At 53.8% G+C, this 20,047-nt stretch overlaps 1 protein-coding gene across 1 annotated transcript in view; it reads right to left on the bottom strand.

Moving 5' to 3' along the window:
* The window catches only part of LOC147030386 (kinesin heavy chain-like), a 144,974-nt gene that overhangs the window by 76,169 nt on the left and 48,758 nt on the right, over window positions 1-20,047 (bottom strand). The window contains exon 7 of the mRNA XM_085874362.1: window positions 19,794-19,881. Coding sequence (XP_085730488.1) covers window positions 19,794-19,881 — 88 coding nt within the window. The remainder of the gene's footprint in view (window positions 1-19,793; window positions 19,882-20,047) is intronic.

Below are 20,047 nucleotides of genomic sequence, written 5' to 3' on the forward strand. Positions count from 1 at the left end.
AACAAAAGAAAAGAGAACCCTCAAGGATGAGGCGGGCTTGAGGCCGAGACCGGGTCGGGCCTACCCGTCTGGTGATGAGACGCGGAGCGGCGATGGTGCCTCAACTCCGCGGGCCTCGCGGACAGTGTCTGGAAGGGGGTGGGAAAGGGGCCCCCTTGGTCGCACTATCTCAGCGCGGGGGGGAAACAGGAGGGGGTTGCTGATGCTCGGGGGAAAGGAGGATTTCTACTCTGCCTCGAGTCCCGCGACGAGCGTCTCCACCTCGCCCAGGTCGCGCCGTCGGCCTCCCTGGTGTGCAGCTCCCGGCACGACGCGAGCACCCCCTCGTCTGCCCTCGCCGCCTCTCCACAGCTCCGTCCCCTTCGCTCCGACTCCAACGCACACGACGACGACCAACTCCTTCTTGCTTCTTCTTCCCAACTCCACCGACTGCGAAGTCTTAACTCTCTCGACTTGACGAACGCGGTCGCTTATATAAGCCCCGTGGCTTCGCTCTCTCATCTTTGACCCCCTGCCTTCGACCCTTCACCTCGCTCCCCATTGGCCCGAGAAAAAGTGGGCGTGAATGCATTTTGATCCATAAATTTGCATATAGCGATCGCCCTCCAACGCCCTGGAGGCGGGGCCAAATCGCCCCTCGCTCACCGATTGGACGGAACAAAAGTGGGCGTGTGTCGTTTTTGATCTGTTTTTGGAGCTGAAAATCCGTGGTTTTGTACACGCTGTTCGGCGCGCGCCCTGCACGAGTCCAACACCGGTACCCACAAGCGGCGCAAGAACGGTGGCGATGCGACGGTTGCGAGGTGTGACGTGAAGCGGCGCCGCGGTGGGTGGTTGATGTTGTGGTTGGTGGTGGTAACAATGGCGGTTGGTCCAAAATAAAGATAGTAAAAGAAAAACGGCTATCCTGAAGAGTCGCAGCACGCATGAATAACATTTATTCCCTCTAGACAACGGGTTTGGGCCTAGCTACACATATACTTACCGAGATATCTCACCTAAGGGACCTGAATGGTGGTTTGCGAATTTGGTAACCACAACACTACCCCCTCCCCTTTTTACAGACTCGTCCCGAGTCGTCAAATTTTCGTGTGCCATCATGTGTAGTTTTCCCCTAGTACATTTTACCTACGGATCCCTGAGTGCGACATTCATGGTATTCGTGTCCCCAAAATAAATAACCTGAGGGCTGCGTAACTATCTAAACAAACTCACTCACACGGACGACTTAAATAAAATTGCCGGCGCTAGGCCAGACATGCCGGGGGCGCACTCATATTTACAGTACATCTTAACCTTAACTTACAAATTTTACACTAAACCATGGCCCAGGATCAATGAACTCTGCAAAAGAAAAGCAGTTAGCAGGGAGCCAGGCTGCTCGCATGCAGTCTCTGGCTCAAAACAATGCAGGTGACAGGGAACGTGGCTAGCTGCTCACACGCAGTCCAAGGCCTTGCCTTTTGAACTGAACGCAGTGAACCACAACGGTGCATGGGCTGCACAAACGTAGTCTCCGTGCCAGCTCAAGTGGCACACGCAATGAACACAACGAATGGATAGATGAATGGTTTGAATTGAACTCGGTGAACCACAACGGTGCATGGGCTGCACAAATGCAGTCTCCGTGCCAGCTCAAGTGGCACACGCAATGAGCACAACGAATGGATGCATGAACACAAACACGGTGCACGGGCCGCCACTGCAGGCCCGTGTTGTAGCTGCCAACAGGGCAGTTCTTGCAGCTTGCAAACTGTTGCCTTGCGGATCCTGGCGCACATGGCAATGAACAGGGGGGGCAAAGCAAAAATTGAACGGGGCTGGTGAACATGGGCAGTGGGCATGGCATGGCAAAGGTGAGCAGGCAAACACAGCCCGCAGAAGAAGACCGCTGCAGGCAAATACAGCCGGCAGATGAACTGGCCAGCACAGGCCTTGAAGAAAAACAGCCAGCCGGCAGATGAAGTGGGCCGGCACAGGCCTTGCAGCACAGCAGCTGCAGACGATCCAGCCGGCACAGGCCTCGCAGCAAAACAACAGCTGCCGATGAAGTTGGCCGGCACAGGCCTTGAAGAAAAACAGCCAGCCGATGAAGCTGGCCAGCCTTTGCCGTTCAGTGGAGGTTGGTGGAGGGGAGTGCGGTGGTGCTGGCCACTTGGAAGGCGGGCTCGGACCTACCTACCTGTCTCCCTCCCACCTATCGCCTTTGCCTGTCACTGTACATACCCACTCCCTTAATTTGTCAAACCCCAATTTAGCCCCAACTTAATTTTTTTTGTTGTTTTTATTTTTACTCCCCCACTATAAATCGTCCCCTAACCCCCTTTATCGTCCTTGTTCGGCTAACCTATCCTGTCACCTAGCCTACTCCCAACCCCTACGTTCCCTTCCCGGAGGGGAACAAGGAAGAGCTAACGTCCTGTGTCGAGGCCCAACGAAGCCTCAGAATGGCCTCCCCAGAGTTCGGCGATCTAACCCAAAGTGGGTCCAGCGGCCCACAACGAGAGCGAGGGGATGGATGGTGCGGAGGGGTACATCTCCTAATCTACCCTATCCATTTAACAGTTAAACTACCCCGGGGCTTTCAACAAGCGCCTCTCGCTTAAACTATTGGTTCTAACAACCCAGATTCCCGTCGCCTGTGTTGGTGTCCTCACAATTTCGGGCCTCGGCCCCCAATTTTCTCTCCGTGCCCTCACACGGTCTCATGGCTGGGACACGTGGCTCCCTTTGGCAGGCACGACCCTCTGCCGAATCTCCCGCTATGGCACCCCCGGGCACTACACTGCCTCCGAGCCTACCAGCTCCCTAACACCGGGGAGTGCCCCCCATGGCACCTCCCCTGAAACGCACACGTGGCAGGCTGGCTTCCCAGGCCCCTTTCCGAGGGTCACCCTTGCCCACAACACTGCCCACGCGGCTAATGGCGCCCCGGGCCCCTGCACCAAGCAGGCGCACCCGTGCCCACTACTCTATCCCGGCCCCCCATGGCCTACCGCGGCCGACTAGCCTGGTGCCCGGGGTACCCACTCAGCGATACTCACCTTTCGCAGCCACGCTCCCAAGCCCGTCAACAGGGCTCCTGCACCCCTCCAAATGGGTCTCGAGCCTACTTTCCCACCAACAACAAAACGACCTCCATTTTTCAATTTGACTAACCCAGCTAACTCACTCTACACTGACCCCGGGGGTCCCTTGGGCGGGAGTCACTCCTCCCCCCAATCACTCATCGCACCATGCATTCCCCATTCGCTCCACTCACACAGACCCGCTGGCCTCACTCACTCATCATGGACTCACCTCACAACTCACCAACTCTTCAACACACACACCGCTGAACTCTGCCATCCTCCTAACTACCTCCCCTAACTAACTCGTGCTCCCACGTCATCCCTTACACTAAAGCACGTTCCATTTAACACTACGTAGCTAAACTACGTCCCCTCTACACATATTCACAAGTCTGTCACTGTCTCCAAATAAATCATTTTATTTCCCAACCTAAATCTCGCCACAATCCCTCTAACTAATCCATTCCACGGGCCCCATGAGGACTTACCCCTGCCCCATGGAGCCGGTCTAGCTAAGCTAACCCTTCCCCCTAACTAGTTTCCATCCTGTGCCCAGGGTAAGGGGGTCTCCACCCCTTGCCCAGGAATCATGTGCACCCGAAAGTGAGGCTTGCTTTTTTTTTTTTCTTTACCTGCGCAGCACCAGCGCGGCAACTCAGAGCTCGCGCACTTTGCACCTGCCCGTGACGTCATGCAGCTGCACGTGTACCTCGTCCCTCCTTGGACGGTACCATCCGGCCGGGATACCCCTCCTGCCGGATTCCAACCACACGTGCAGCCATGACGTCACCGTGCGAAAAAAAAAAAAAACACAAGCCCCACGTCTCGAGGGGTTCCCCACGCGAACACATGTGCTTTGCCCGTTGGAGCTTAACACACACGATCGCGTGGAGAACCCGTCCGGTCCAAATCCATAATCCTGCCTAAACTTTGTCCGTCCGCGGGATCGGCAAATCCACCGCTGGCGTTTCCGGACCGGGACTTCATTCTCGCAAGCGAGCACGTGGCGGTCTCGTGCGTTGCACAGCACGGACCGCGTGCTCACTGCTGGGCGAACCCGGCACGGTCCCCGATACAACTACAGCCGCTACTCGGCTTTCTTTTCTCACATGTCGCCGTCGTCGCCTCCATTCCACCCACGCACACCTGCGTGTAACGACGCACACACTCCACTCCATTGTATTCACACCGGGAGACGCGGCTGCGTGCTCCCGCATGCCGACCGACATCTCCCTTACATACCGCTCTCTCACACACACGGTCTCCCTTGCACACAGCGACCTTGCACACGGCCGTTCACTCACGCGTGCCTCACTACTCACACAAACCATACTACTTACACACGCGGGGGCACTCACCCGCGGTGCCTCACTCATACTGGCCGTTTCATTCACACCCACGGGGGCACTCAACCGCGGTGCCTCACTCATACACCGTGTCTCATCCACACACGGCGTGCTGGGAAGCACGTACTCCGGCACCATCGCCACCACACCACTCACACACGGGGTCGCTTCCACACACGGGGACGCACTCACACCTTGCACCACACACACAGGGACAACCACACTGGGGATTCGTGTCCCCACAAGGGTCTCCGGGGCCTCTATACCCCCCAAGCTCTCCAAGCACCCGTTCACAGCACTCCTCCTCTCAACCTCGCAAAGCACGACCGAACTCACCTGGTCGTGACTCGCCTCAAGGGGGCATACTCCCTCCCCTCGTTCCTGGAGGAGGCCATCCAGGTGCTCGCACTGGGTCTCCACCCAGTCAGCCAGCTCCCCCTCATGGTCCTCCACTACCTCTGTGTGTGTGTGTGTGCGTCACTTACCCCGTCTTCATCGTGTTGTTTCTCCTCTATTTTTTCTGTCTCCCGTGTCTCTATACATTTATAAGTTTCTGTCGTCGTCACCTCGTGTCTAGTCTCACACGTTTTGGTCTCCCCATTTAATTTTTCCCTCTTGGTCACCGTCGATTCCTCTGTCACGACCCTCGCCCAACACGCCCCGCGAATTATTTTTTTACCCGCCTCCACCGCGGGCCTGTCAGCCGTTGCACCCCCTTCCAGCTCGTTTGCTCCCACACGTGGAGTCGCCATTCCCAGCTCCCTGGTCACGGCCTTCATGCCCGCCTGCAGGCATCGGCCCATGTTCTGCGTCTCACCCCGTAGTTCTTTCATTTCTTTTTTCATTTGCTTGCCCATGCTTTTCATTTGTTGTGTATTCGCATCCATCTTTTCTTTCATTGCCGCCAGCATGGCGCATAGCTGGGCCATGTCGGGTGCGCTTGGGTGAGCCGTTTCGGCAGGGATCGGGGAAGGGCCTTGGTGGAGGGGGGAAGGGGAGGTGTCATACACCGCGGCCGCTGCCGCACCTATTTCGGGCTCTGGGTTCAGTTGGACGAGTTCATGTTCCTGCACGGGCATTCCATCCTGGGCCATGGATCCTACGCATTCTACATCCATTTCTAATACCCCCGGCTCCCGCTCGCCTTGAGACGCCATCTTGCTTCTCGTGAAGGGTTAATTTCGCTCGCTCGTAATTTGGAGGGAATCGGGGGTCGCTTCTCTCACCCCTGGACCGATTCCCGTGAATTTAGCCGGAGACAGGAGAGCCCGTTTTCCTGTTCTCCGATACCAGTGCCGCGAGGAGGGCGATGGATTTGTATCGCACGACCTGACACCAGTGTTACTGATTCGCGCCCGCCGGCGTGCGACGGCCACGTAACTCGAATCGCGGCACGTCGCCCACCGGACGGACAATCCAGTCGTGACCCTCTCGGACTAACGCCGGGAACCAGTCACGGGTGGACCTTTCGGTCTCACCGCGATCGAGCCAATCGGCCCCCGCGTGGGATAGGGTTGCTCGCCAAATTCGACCTACCTAAGTACCCACACGGAGGGTAGACCGGGCGATCGCACCTCGCCGCAGGTCGACTTCGGACACGGGCCACTTAAGCGACCCGTTCCGTACTATCGGGATAACCGAGCGGTGTTATTCGTCGACCTCGACGGTTCGATTAATTATCGGGCGTATTCAGCCCACTACCAACCCTTTACGTGAAGCAAGATGAGGATTCAATGAAAGAAATGACGAAGCGAAGCGGGAAACAGTTCAACACAAAGCACATTTATTCGCGATGAACGGAAAGCACACATATTCAATTCCACCAAAAGCACATAGAAAAGGAAAAGAACACAATGCAATTCCACCAAAAGCACATAGAAAAGAAAAAGAAACACAATGCAATTTTACACAAAAAGCAAATGCGACAATGCAGATCTAATACCGATTACGCGAGCACACGGCAACACTTATACAATTTTACTTCACAGACGGCGCCGACAACACATATTCCCAAAAACAAAAGAAAAGAGAACCCTCAAGGATGAGGCGGGCCTGAGGCCGAGACCGGGTCGGGCCTACCCGTCTGGTGATGAGACGCGGAGCGGCGATGGTGCCTCAACTCCGCGGGCCTCGCGGACAGTGTCTGGTAGGGGGTGGGAAAGGGGCCCCTTGGTCGCACTATCTCAGCGCGGGGGGAAACAGGAGGGGGTTGCTGATGCTCGGGGGAAAGGAGGATTTCTACTCTGCCTCGAGTCCCGCGACGAGCGTCTCCACCTCGCCCAGGTCGCGCCGTCGGCCTCCCTGGTGTGCAGCTCCCGGCACGACGCGAGCACCCCCTCGTCTGCCCTCGCCGCCTCTCCACAGCTCCGTCCCCTTCGCTCCGACTCCAACGCACACGACGACGACCAACTCCTTCTTGCTTCTTCTTCCCAACTCCACCGACTGCGAAGTCTTAACTCTCTCGACTTGACGAACGCGGTCGCTTATATAAGCCCCGTGGCTTCGCTCTCTCATCTTTGACCCCCTGCCTTCGACCCTTCACCTCGCTCCCCATTGGCCCGAGAAAAAGTGGGCGTGAATGCATTTTGATCCATAAATTTGCATATAGCGATCGCCCTCCACCGCCCTGGAGGCGGGGCCAAATCGCCCCTCGCTCACCGATTGGACGGAACAAAAGTGGGCGTGTGTCGTTTTTGATCCGTTTTTGGAGCTGAAAATCCGTGGTTTTGTACACGCTGTTCGGCGCGCGCCCTGCACGAGTCCAACACCGGTAGCCACAAGCGGCGCAAGAACGGTGGCGATGCGACGGTTGCGAGGTGTGACGTGAAGCGGCGCCACGGTGGGTGGTTGATGTTGTGGTTGGTGGTGGTAACAATGGCGGTTGGTCCAAAATAAAGATAGTAAAAGAAAAACGGCTATCCTGAAGAGTCGCAGCACGCATGAATAACATTTATTCCCTCTAGACAACGGGTTTGGGCCTAGCTACACATATACTTACCGAGATATCTCACCTAAGGGACCTGAATGGTGGTTTGCGAATTTGGTAACCAGAACAATATATATATATTAGCAGGGATACCCGTGCTCCGCACAGGAATCCCGTGGATGACGGCGGGTCTGAAGGAGTATACGTCACAGTTAATTGTAAAATTGTAGAGGCTGCCACACATACACTGCCACACACACACATACACACACAAAGACGCACACACAAACACACACAAACACACACATGGACACGCACACACACACTGACGCACACACAAACACACACACACTGACGCACACACACGCACACACACACTTTTAATAGCGTGGATACAATATTCACTGTGGTGTAGCCTGCGGGCATGCAGGGCGGGGCATGATGATGGGAGGAGGGGTCGTCGTGGTCATCGGGTCTGCAAGGGACATAAGGTGTGCGCGCTGCCTGAGGCGTTGTAGTGATGCTGTAGTCGCCCGGCTTGTACGTGTGCTGAATACGTAATAAAGGGGAGCCGCGGGCAAAGTACGCCCGCGCTCGCGCTTGTGCAACACAGCCCGGCTCGACTGTTCCCCCGCTCGTGTCTGCCTGCTAAGCATCTTCTATCCAGTACACCACAGTTGGCTGACGAGGATCTTCGGATCGGCGTGTGCAGGGCGGCAAATAACCCGTGCGGTTCCAGGCTACGGAGCCAAGGGTCTCGCCAGCACGAGCATGGCAGAAGGTCGGGGCATGGCGCACGGGCGCGTACCCGTTTTCGGGGGAGATGAATTCGAGTTGTTTTCTGAACAGTTGGGTTGCTACTTCCGCGCGAATGATGTAGATGATGAAGAGAAACGCAAGGCGATCTTGCTCGCCTCGCTATCAACGGAGCACTACCGGCTGCTGAGTGATTTGGTGGCTCCAAATATGCCCAGTGATGACGGGCTATCGTTTCAGGACATCGTGGCGAAAATGAAGACCCACTTGGCGCCAGAGAAGTCGTTGCATCTCGCGCGGTTCCAGTTCGATCACCTCGCTAAGGGTGGCGAGGAGCGCGTTGCAGACTTCGTAGCACGGGTGAAGCATTCGGCTGTGCCTTGCAAGTTCACGACAGAGGAGCGTCCGGCACGGCTCAGAGATAGTTTTATTTCTGGTCTGTGAGACGCAAAGATGGTAGCAGCCATCCTGCGGTTGACCGACATCACATTCGACTCGGTGGTCGGGACTGCTTCGTCTGTCGAGCAGACACTCACGGATGTCCGCACCATCGCTGGCCAGGACGTAATGAGTAGCTCCAGCTGGGGCATGTCGGCTGATCCCGAGGTCCACGCGGTGACCGCGCAGGTGCCGCAGGTCGCGCAGCCCGGAGTCCGCGCGATGACTCAAGTGCCGCAGGTCGCACGCGCGTCTGGCAGTGCGGGACGAGGGCGCGCACCGCAGCACGGTCGCACCGGGAGCGAAGTGGATTTCCAGGGGTGCTGGGGGTGTGGGGGTCCGCACCTGCGACGAATGTGCCCGTATAAGAACACCGTGTGTTTGCATTGTCACAAGGTGGGACATTTGAATCGTGTGTGTCGGATGGCGGGGGCCTCCGTTGGGGTCTTGGATGATGAGGTGCGGGAGGACCCCAGTGACCTGGAGATCGGCCTGCAGCCGGGGCATGGCGATGCCGGCGGGCCGGAGCAGGAGATGCAACCACGGTTGAGTCTGTTTTCCGTTGGTTCGGAGATGACGACGCAGTTCACGGTGGAGGTCGAAGTGAATGGCGAGCCGACCGTGTTTTGCGTGGACACCGGGGCTGCGGTGTCGGTCATGGGTGAGCAGGCGGCTCGTGGTCTTCGCGGTGTTCGCCTGGTCAAGACGGCCTTGTCGCTGTACACGTACACCGGTGAAGCGATTGCACCGCTTGCGAGGGCCGACGTCTCAGTGCGCTACCGAGGTCGACGCGCCCGGCTCTCGGTGTTCGTGGTGCGAGGGGAGGGGCCCGCCCTTTTGGGTCGGGACTGGCTGGCGCACCTCGGGCTGGATCTCCGGTTCGTACCTCCAGGTGTGCCGGTGCTCTCTTCGATGCCTTCGTCGAGTACCGAGGGCGAGGTTCTGGCGGCGGGAGCCGCGTCGATGCAACGGGAGCGGCCGTTCGTTGCTGCCTGCGGCGGTGATGTACGGTTCGGGAGCGGCGAGAGCCGTATCAGCTCTCGCGATGAGTTCCCGCGCTTCGGCAGCGTTCGTGAGGCAATGCGCGCCGGTGTTGTTCGGGCAGCTTCAACAGGTTGCAGTGAGCCCGTGGCGTTAAAGAAAGTCGCGAGTCACAACATCGAGTCGACAACCAAGAGACGGACTCGTGATGTGGGTTGTGGGTTGCTGTTCATTGCATATTTGTTTTTCCTTGCTCTAGTGATGCAGTTTAACGTTGTGGAAATAAATGCCAGCAGTTCCCGTGTGAGAGTGGGTTTGGTGGAGATCAATCGATGGGATTTGTATTATGATCAATGTGATGTGGTGGCTTTGGGAGCGGTGGTGGCGAATAAAAAGGTTGGGTTGGCCTTCCATTGCCCCGGGCCGTGGGTAGTTGCTTTGTCATGTGCGGGGATTTGGTCGAAAGAACGCGCTGTACGGAAAAATGAGTTTGCAATGGTTCAAATGATGTTCGTAGTGATTTATAATGAGCCTATGGTTGAAGTGTGGTTTAAATGGAATTGCTACCGTCTAACTGCCGTGTGGGTCTCGGAGATCGACTCGGAGCCAGGACTGGTGCGCTGGTCGGCGTTACCCCCACCTCTGGTTGCGGGTGCAGCTCTCTGTGTTCGCTCAAGGCCGTTTAGACGGGCGTTGGCGTCTCAACTGATTGTGGTGCGTGGGTTGTTATGGAGCATTGGGTGCGGCCAGCCAGCGGCGCTGTTCAGCGCCCCCATCCAAGGTCAATCGAGTCTGGTGCTGGCGCCACGACTTCCAGACAGCGGGCTTCCGGCCTCGGAATGTTTATCTGCGTCAGGTCTGCCTGGGGGAAGTGGGCCGGAGGCGTTTGATGGTGCCGGGGGAGGTTTGCTCGGGAGATCGCCGCGGCCTCGCCGAGGGCCATGTCAGCATGAGCCGCCTGGGGGCGTTTCCGCTGTGTAGGGCTGCTGTGCTTTTCGCCTTGCTGCTTCATATCGGTAACGCGGCCAGAGTTTGGGAGGTGCTGTGTGCACCTCCGTCTTCGGAACCTGGCCGTGGCAGCTCCATTAGCTCGCTTTCACACATTATATGATGTGATGTGCTGTTGTACTTCGCTTTTTTCATTTTTTGTGCCTTGTCTACTATTATACCGTAGTCCTTCGTGCTGTTTATGCTTATTATGATGGTGATCATTTAATAATCATAGTTTTAGGAGGGAGGAGTGTGGTGTAGCCTGCGGGCATGCAGGGCGGGGCATGATGATGGGAGGAGGGGTCGTCGTGGTCATCGGGTCTGCAAGGGATATAAGGTGTGCGCGCCGCCTGAGGCGTTGTAGTGATGCTGTAGTCGCCCGGCTTGTACGTGTGCTGAATACGTAATAAAGGGGAGCCGCGGGCAAAGTACGCCCGCGCTCGCGCTTGTGCAACACAGCCCGGCTCGACTGTTCCCCCGCTCGTGTCTGCCTGCTAAGCATCTTCTATCAGTACACCACACACAACATAGAAATCAAACCCGATCGTGTTTATACACCGCACAGCGTTTAATATTCACAACATATAAATCAAACCCGATCGTGTTTATACACTGCACAGCGTTTAATATTCGCAACATAGAAATCAAACCCGATCGTGTTTATACACCGCACAGCGTTTAATACTCCCAACATAGAAATCAAACCCGATCGTGTTCATACACCGCACAGCGTTTAATATTCACAACATATAAATCAAACCCGATCGTGTTTATACACCGCACAGCGTTTAATATTCACAACATAGAAATCAAACCCGATCGTGTTTATACGCCGCACAGCGTTTAATATTCACAACATAGAAATCAAACCCGATCGTGTTCATACGCCGCACAGCGTTTAATATTCACAACATAGAAATCAAACCCGATCGTGTTCATACACCGCACAGCGTTTAATATTCACAACATCGAAATCAAACCCGATCGTGTTTATACACCGCACAGCGTTTAATATTCGCAACATAGAAATCAAACCCAATCGTGTTTATACACCGCACAGCGTTTAATATTCACAACATAGAAATCAAACCCGATCGTGTTTATACACCGCACAGCGTTTAATATTCACAACATAGAAATCAAACCCGATCGTGTTTATACACCGCACAGCGTTTAATATTCACAACATAGAAATCAAACCCGATCGTGTTTATACACCGCACAGCTGTGGTGTAGTCAGGCCCGCGGGGAGGGGCATGATGATGATGCATGATGGGCGTGATGGTGGAGGAGTGGCCGTGGGGTTCGGCGAGGGATATGAGGTGTACACGCCGTCTGAGGTGTCGTAGTAATACTGGAGTCGGCCGGCTCGTGAGTGTACCGCGTACGGAATAAAGGAGAGCCGCGGGCACAGTACGCTCTGGCTCGCACTCGTGCAACACAGCCCGGCTCGACTGTTCCTCCGCTTCGTGTCTGCCTGCTAAGCGTCTCCCATCCCAGTACAGTACAGTGGCGACGAGGATCGGCGGATCGGCGTGTGTAAGGGCGGTTCCAAGCTACGGAACCAAGTGTCTCACGGAACATGGCGGAAGGTCGCGGCAAAGCACACGGACGTGTACCCGTGTTCGGGGGAGATGAGTTCGAGTTGTTTTCTGAACAGTTGGGTTGCTACTTTCGGGCAAATGATGTAGAGGATGAAGAGAAACGCAAGGCGATCTTGCTCGCCTCGCTATCAACGGAGCACTACCGCCTGCTGAGTGATTTGGTGGCTCCAAATAGACCCAGTGATGATATGCTATCCTTTCAGGACATCGTGACGAAAATGAAGACCCACTTGGCGCCGGAGAAGTCGTTACATCTCGCGCGGTTCCAGTTCGATCATCTCGCTAAGGGTGGCGAGGAGCGCGTTGCGGACTTCGTGGCACGAGTGAAGCATTCGGCTGTGCCTTGCAAATTCACGGCAGAGGAGCGTCCAACAAGGCTCAGAGATCGTTTTATTTCTGGTCTGCGAGACGCAAAGATGGTAGCGGCTATCCTGCGATTGACCGACATCACATTCGACTCGGCGGTCGTGACTGCTTCGTCTGTCGAACAGACGCTCACGGATGTCCGTGCCATTGCTGGCCAGGACGCAATGAGTAGCTCCAGCTGGAGTATGGCAGCTAATCCCGAAGTCAATGCGGTAATCGCACAAGTGCCGCGAGTCACGCAGCCCGGAGTCCGAGCGGTGGCTCAAGTGCCGCAGGTCGCACGCGCGCCTGGCGGTGCGGGACGAGGGGCACCGCAGCACGATCGCACCGGGAGCGAAGGGGCACCGCAGCACAGTCGCACCGGGAGCGAGGGGGCACCGCAGCACGGTCGCGCCTGGAGCGAGGGGGCACCGCAGCACGGTCGCGCCTGGAGCGAAGGGACTTTCCGCGGCTGCTGGGGGTGTGGGGGTCCGCACCTGCGACAAATGTGCCCGTATAAGAACACCGTGTGTTTGCATTGTCACAAGGTGGGACATTTGAAGCGCGTGTGTCGGATGGCGGGAGCCTCCGTTGGGGTCTTGGGTGACGAGGTGCGAGAGGACCCCAGTGACCTGGAGATCGGCCTGCAACCGGGGCCTGACAATGCCGGCGAACCAGAGCGGGAGATGCAACCACGGTTGAGTCTGTTTTCCGTTGGTTCGGAGATAACGACGCCTTTCACGGTTGAAGTCGAAGTGAATGGCCAACCTACTGTGTTTTGCGTGGATACCGGGGCTGCGGTGTCGGTCATGGGTGAGCGGGCGGCTCGTGGCCTTCGCGGTATTCGCCTGGTCAAGACGGCCTTGTCGTTATACACGTACACCGGTGAAGCGATTGCACCGCTTGCGAGGGCCGACGTCTCAGTGCGCTACCGAGATCGACGCGCCCGGCTCTCGGTGTTCGTTGTACGAGGGGAGGGCCCCCCCTGTTGGGTCGAGACTGGCTTGCGCACCTCGGACTGGGTCTCCGGTTCGTACCTCCAGATGTGCCGGTACTCTCTTCGAGGCCTTCATCGAGTACCGAGGGCGAGGCTCTGGCGGGCGGTGAGAGCCGTATCAGCTCTCGCGATGAGTTCCCGCGCTGTGGCAAGGTTCGTGAGGCAATGCGCATCGGTGTGGTTCAGGCAGCTTCAACAGGTGGCGGTGGGCCCGTGGCGTTAAAGGGAGTCGCGAGTCGCAGCATCGAGTCGACAACCAAGGAGCGGACTCGTGATGCGGGTTGTGGGTTGTTGTTCATGGCATATGTGTTTTTCCTTGCTCTAGTGATGCAGTTTAACGTTGTTGAAATAAATGCCAGCAGTTCTCATATAAAAGTGGATGTGGCGGAGATTAGTCAATGGGAGTTGGATTATGGTCAATGTGATGTGGGGGCGAATAAAGAAGGTTTGTTAGCCTCCAGTTGCTCCAGACCGCAGGTAATTACTTTGTCATGTGCTGGGATTTTATCAAGAAAGCGCGCTGTACGGAAAAATGAATTTGCGATGCTTCGAATGTTATTCGTAATGATTTATAACGAGCCTATGATTGCAGTGTGGTTTAAGTGGAGTTGCTCCCGTCTAGCGGCCGTGTGGGTCTCGGAGATCGACTCGGAACCAAGACTGGTGCCCTGGTTACCCCCACCTCTGATTGCGAGCACAACTCGCTGTGTTCGCTCAAGGCCGTTGGGACGGGCGTTGGCGTCTCGACTGATGGTGGTGCGTGAGTTGTTTTGGCGCATTAAATGCATGCAGCCAGCAGCGCTGTTCAGCGCCCCCGGCCAAGGTCTAGGGCTGGCGCCACAGCTTCCAGATAGCGGGCTGCCGGCCTCGGGATGTTTATCTACGTCGGGTCTGCCTGGGGGGAGTGGGCCGGAGGCGTTTGATGGGGCCGGAGGAGGTTAGCTCGAGAGGTCATTACGACCTTGGCCAGGGTCATGTCAGCATGGGCCACCTGGGGGGGGGGCGTTTTTGCTGCATAATGCCGCTGTGCTTCTCATTTTGCTGCTTCATATCGGTAACGCGGTCAGACCTGACCTTTAATGCTCCACTCGCTCGCATCGACACATTATATGATGTGGTGTGCTATTATACTTTGTTATTTTCATTTTATTTCCATGATTATTATACGAAATCCTTCGTGTTCTGCATGCTTCTTATAATACTGATCATTTAATAATCATACTTTTAGGAGGGAGGAGTGTGGTGTAGTCAGGCCCGCGGGGAGGGGCATGATGATGATGCATGATGGGCGTGATGGTGGAGGAGTGGCCGTGGGGTTCGGCGAGGGATATGAGGTGTGCACGCCGTCTGAGGTGTCGTAGTAATACTGGAGTCGGCCGGCTCGTGAGTGTACCGCGTACGGAATAAAGGAGAGCCGCGGGCACAGTACGCTCTGGCTCGCACTCGTGCAACACAGCCCGGCTCGACTGTTCCTCCGCTTCGTGTCTGCCTGCTAAGCGTCTCCCATCCCAGTACAGCGTTTAATATTCACAACATAGAAATCAAACCCGATCGTGTTTATACACCGCACAGTGTTTAATATTCACAACATCGAAATCAAACCCGATCGTGTTTATACACCGCACAGCGTTTAATATTCACAACATAGAAATCAAATCCGATCGTGTTTATACACCGCACAGCGTTTAATATTCACAACATAGAAATCAAACCCGATCGTGTTCATACACCGCACAGCGTTTAATATTCACAACATAGAAATCAAACCCGATCGTGTTTATAAAACGCACAGCGTTTAATATTCGCAACATAGAAATCAAACCCGATCGTGTTTATACACCGCACAGCGTTTAATATTCGCAACATAGAAATCAAACTCGATCGTGTTTATACACCGCACAGCATTTAATAGCGAACGTAGTGAGCTTCATACTCAACGCGTGCACATGAGAGAATAGTAAACAACAACAACACAATACCCTGGCAATTTGGAATCCGTGTTGTCAGCTCTGACCCTTTTGCTTCCGGTTTTTGTCATGGGGAATGATGCGTCCCTGGAGAAAAAGGCATCGTCGGAGACATGAAAGACCCAAATATCAGACATGGTGTATATTTCCTCCACTGATTTTAATAAAGATAATTCCTGCATCATCAAAAAATAATTTTTTATCGTGATTTACATTATTTGATCGCTGATCCCGAATCCAGGCCGAAGTGATGTAAAAATGTTATACAGTAAAAATAAAAATGGTTTTTATAACCATGGTTATAACAATAATGAACAAAGAAAATGTTAATAAAATATGACTTACAGATGATTATGATATAATTATACGGTATAATATACATCTGGTCATTTTTGCAAGTGTGTCGAATGCATAAGTCATAATTCGGAAACCGGGAAGTCGGAAGTCATTGTCTTCTATTGACTGTAGTATTAATTTCTCATTCTCTAGCAAATTCCGTTGGTCCCATGTCAATCGGCTGAACTTGAAAAATGAACGTTACGAAATGAGGTGATGATGTCATAATTCGGAAACCGGAAGTCGGAAGTACAATTCTTTTACATCGGGACACTCCCAGGTACATGTTCTGTGAGCATGTGAAGTTTGGTGAGGATCAGTCCAGTACTTTTCGCGTGCATAGGTCACAGAGAAACACACACACAGACACACACACTTTCAACTATATATAGTGTTACGGCTGTGGAAATTCGCAAACCACCATTCAGGTCCCGTAGGTGAGATATCTCTGAAGTACATGTGTAGTTAGCCCCAAACCCGTTGTTTAGAGGGAATAAATGTGATTCATTCGGGCTGCGACGCTTCGAGTCAGTCGTTTTTCTTTCTCTATCTTTTATTTCAAATAAAAACCAACGAGGACGCTTGGTGGGCTTTTCGCGCCATTCTTCTCCGCGCTTGGTGTGAGGGGAGAGAAGCGAGGGGAGGGCAGCTGGCGTTCGATTGGTGGATGCGCGGTGTGACGTGGCCAGGGAGGAGGAACGCCCTTCTTCGAGACCTTTCTCGAAGCGCCTCGAAGGGGGGTGGAGCAAAGAACGGGGCGGAGCAACAGGGCAGAGCTCCGAGGATATAAAAGTCGGAGACGGGGGAAGCAGTTTGGGAGGTGCTCTTGCTTGGTGGATGCTCTTGGTTCGTGGTTGCTCTCGTCTTCCGGCTCGCTCGTCCTGGTGGCCGCTAGCCGGGTCTTTTGTGGGGCAGTTGTAAGACCCCGCTGGCGGGAAGGAGCGTCCGCCATTCCCCTCTCCCGACTTTGGCCATCCACGTTTCCCCCCCTCTCTATCCGCGCTGGGATAGCGCCGAACACTCAGTCCGTGGCGTTGAGTGGCCAACACGTGCAGGCGCGAGGCACGCAGGAGAGGACTCGCCTACCACGCTCGGGCACGGAGTCGCGGCCAGGCGGGACCCCGTCGACGGACGTCGGAGAGGGACTCGACACGCTCAGGGAAGTCGCGACTTCCATTTCTTTGGGGTTCTGTGTAAACGTGTGTGTGTGTGGCGCCAGTCTGGTGAAGTAAAACTGTTAAGTGTTGCCGTGTGTCGGTCTTAGTCGGTTGTAGCTTTGCGTCGTCGTTGCTTTATTGTTTTTCGTATTACATTTGCTCTTTGTGCATAATTGTTTTAATTGCTATATGTGTGCTCTGTGTCTGTGTGAATAAAGTGTTTGCATGTTGAATAGTTCCCCGTTTCGCTGCGTCCTTTCCTTTGGTTGAATCTCCATCTTGCTTCATGTAACGGGTTCGTCGTGGGCTTAATACGCCCGATAATTAATCGGAACCGTCGAGGCCGCGATAACACCGCTCGGTTATCCCGATAGTACGGAACGGACCGCTGAAGTAGCCCGTGTCCGGAGTCGACCTGTGGCGAGGTGCGATCGCCCGGTCTTCCATCCGCGTGGGTACTTAGGTAGGTCGAGTTTGGCGAACAACCCTATCCCACGCGGGTGGCCGATTGGCACGATCATGGTGAGGCCGAAAGGCCCACCCGTGACTAGCTCCCGGCATTAGTCCGAGAGGGTCACGACAGAATTGTCCGTCCGGTGGGCGACGTGCCGCGATTCGAGTCACGTGGCCGATCACACGCCGGTGGGCACGAATTCGCAACAATATATATATATATATATATATATATATATATATATATATATATATATATATATATATATATATATATATATATATATATATATATATATATATATATAATCAAAACATGTGGAATGTGACGAGCACTCCGCCGATCCCCATTGGACACAGTCCACACCAGAGCATCACCTCCAACACAGAGGCCTCGGCCCGGTGACTCTGATGTTTGGCTGATGATGACCATATAATCTTTGTCTGACAAAAAGAACCATTGATCCAGATTTCTGGCTTATTTGCCCTCTATCAGGATGGCATACTGAGAAATATCTAACCAATGATGACCACATTCGTCGTTTATACATCAGATGCACTTCCTGACTGTTATGGTGAGCAGCCACGGATGTCTCACACGGTAAAACTGCATAATCCACACACAACAACCATCCGTCTGCCACCCAAACAATTGTTCCTGCAAATGCAAACCATTCAACCAGAACGCACGTGATGTGATCGGCGGGAAAACTGAAACATGTGGAGTGTGACGAGCACCCTGCTTATCCCCATTTACTACAATTCACCGTCTGTCTGTTCCCAGGTACCGCAAAAACGGCTGAACCGATTGCAACCATTTTTTGGGTGTGTTATCCTGGGACCCCTTGGAGTAAAATAGGCATAAATATAATAACACGACCCCTTGACGGTGCCCGTAGGGAGCGGGTGCTTCTAGTCTAAGCCATGAAACAACATCATTCTAATCTCAAGTCTGAACTCTCAAACCTTTCTTCTTCTTCTTCTTCTTCTTCTTCTTCTTTCGGCTGCTCCCGTTTGGGGTCACCACAGCGGATCATCCGTATGATCCGCATAGTGATTTAGCACATGTTTTACGCCGGATGCCCTTCCTGACGCAACCCTGGTCGCCTCTTAGGACACAGGGATATGGTACACCTATTTTAACCGGGGTATACACCGGCCCATTACACTGGTACTCATTTCGCCGACCTCGGAAAGATGACAGGCTGAGTCAACCCCCTGGTGTATTAATTCAGTGGCCCAACGGGGATTGAACTCAGGACCTTTTGGATCCCAAGCCGCTGCCCTAACCACTGTGCCAACACCAGGTGTTCTCAAACCTCTCTCCCTCCTTCAAATCCTGGTGGCATCTAGTCAAGTGCATTTTTGGTGTATGTTCCCCCTCCATCCCCTCTACCTCAAATGGCCACACAGCTGACACTGCACGTGAAAAGACTGAACGCTCAAACTCTGTTTTCTTCTAAATCTTGTGTCCCAAACCCATCGTTTTCTGTACCCACCTTACCCAGCTGTCACTGGACTCTGTATTTTTTATCCTGACAAGGTGGAGAGCTTGCTGTCAAACCTTGACTCAGATTCTGCAACCCGTCCAGACGGCATCAGCTCACGTGTCCTAAAAACCTGCTCTGCTGCTCTTGCCCACCCTCTCTCTGTTCTATTCACCCTCTCATTTGCTCAAGGTCATCTGCCATCTGCTTGGAAATCAGCAAACATTACCGCTCTGGTCTGTGTTTTCACCTTTTTATGCAATCAGCCTTCTCCCAAACATCAGCATGGTTATAGAATCCATCATCGCTTCAGACATTAAATCCTTCCTCTTCTCCAAAGGCCTGATTTCCGATCACAATTTGGATTCAGACCACGCCACTCTACCCTGGAAATGCTGCTTCTGCTTTCCCAACAATGGATGGAGATCCTCAATGTCAGACATGAGATCAGAGCCATCTCCCTAGACATATCACATGCTTTGAATACGGTCTGGCAACCTGCCCTGCTAACCAAATTCTCTTCCTATGTATGGTATCCAAGGCAATCTCCACTATTGGCTCACAGACTTCCTCTCCTGTCGCAGTCAACGTGTGGCCCTTAATGGAATTCTCTCATCCCCTCTTCCTGTCCTGGCTGAAGTTCCTCAAGGCAGTGTTCTGGGCCCAGTTCTTTTTCTGGTTTTCATCAATGATCTCTCTGATGTGTGAAAATGCTGTTTATGACCTTCAATGGTACCTGAAAATGAGGGAAGTTCCAGGATACTGAATTTTGCAGTTGAACCGGCATTGGTACCACCATAAACTGAGAGCAAAGTGACGACACACAATAAACACCAATCTGCCTTGTCATTCTGCAATTATACTTAAGCAGTTATAACAGACTGAAAGCTCTTCAACTTTAGACCCCGTATAGCATGCTCTTCAATATCCCCAACTCACTTGTAACTGCGACATGCCGATTGGATTTCCCCTCGTCAATGACGTACATGACCTCTTCAGGGCTGGATACAAAGCGCTCAGTGCATCCCTAGCAAGAAACGGCCCTACATTAGACATGCGAAGCCAATGTACGGATGCTCACAAATTTTAAAACAAAGCTGCATGTAAAATGCAAACTTCCTCACAAAATCAGAATGATGTTGAGAGTATAACATGAGGGCCACAAGGTAATTAAAAGGGATTATAAAGATCAT

This window comes from Eptatretus burgeri, chromosome 3, assembly GCF_056783735.1.
Source record: "Eptatretus burgeri isolate ZD-2024b chromosome 3, Ebu_testis_v1, whole genome shotgun sequence".
Classification (NCBI taxonomy): domain Eukaryota; kingdom Metazoa; phylum Chordata; class Myxini; order Myxiniformes; family Myxinidae; genus Eptatretus; species Eptatretus burgeri.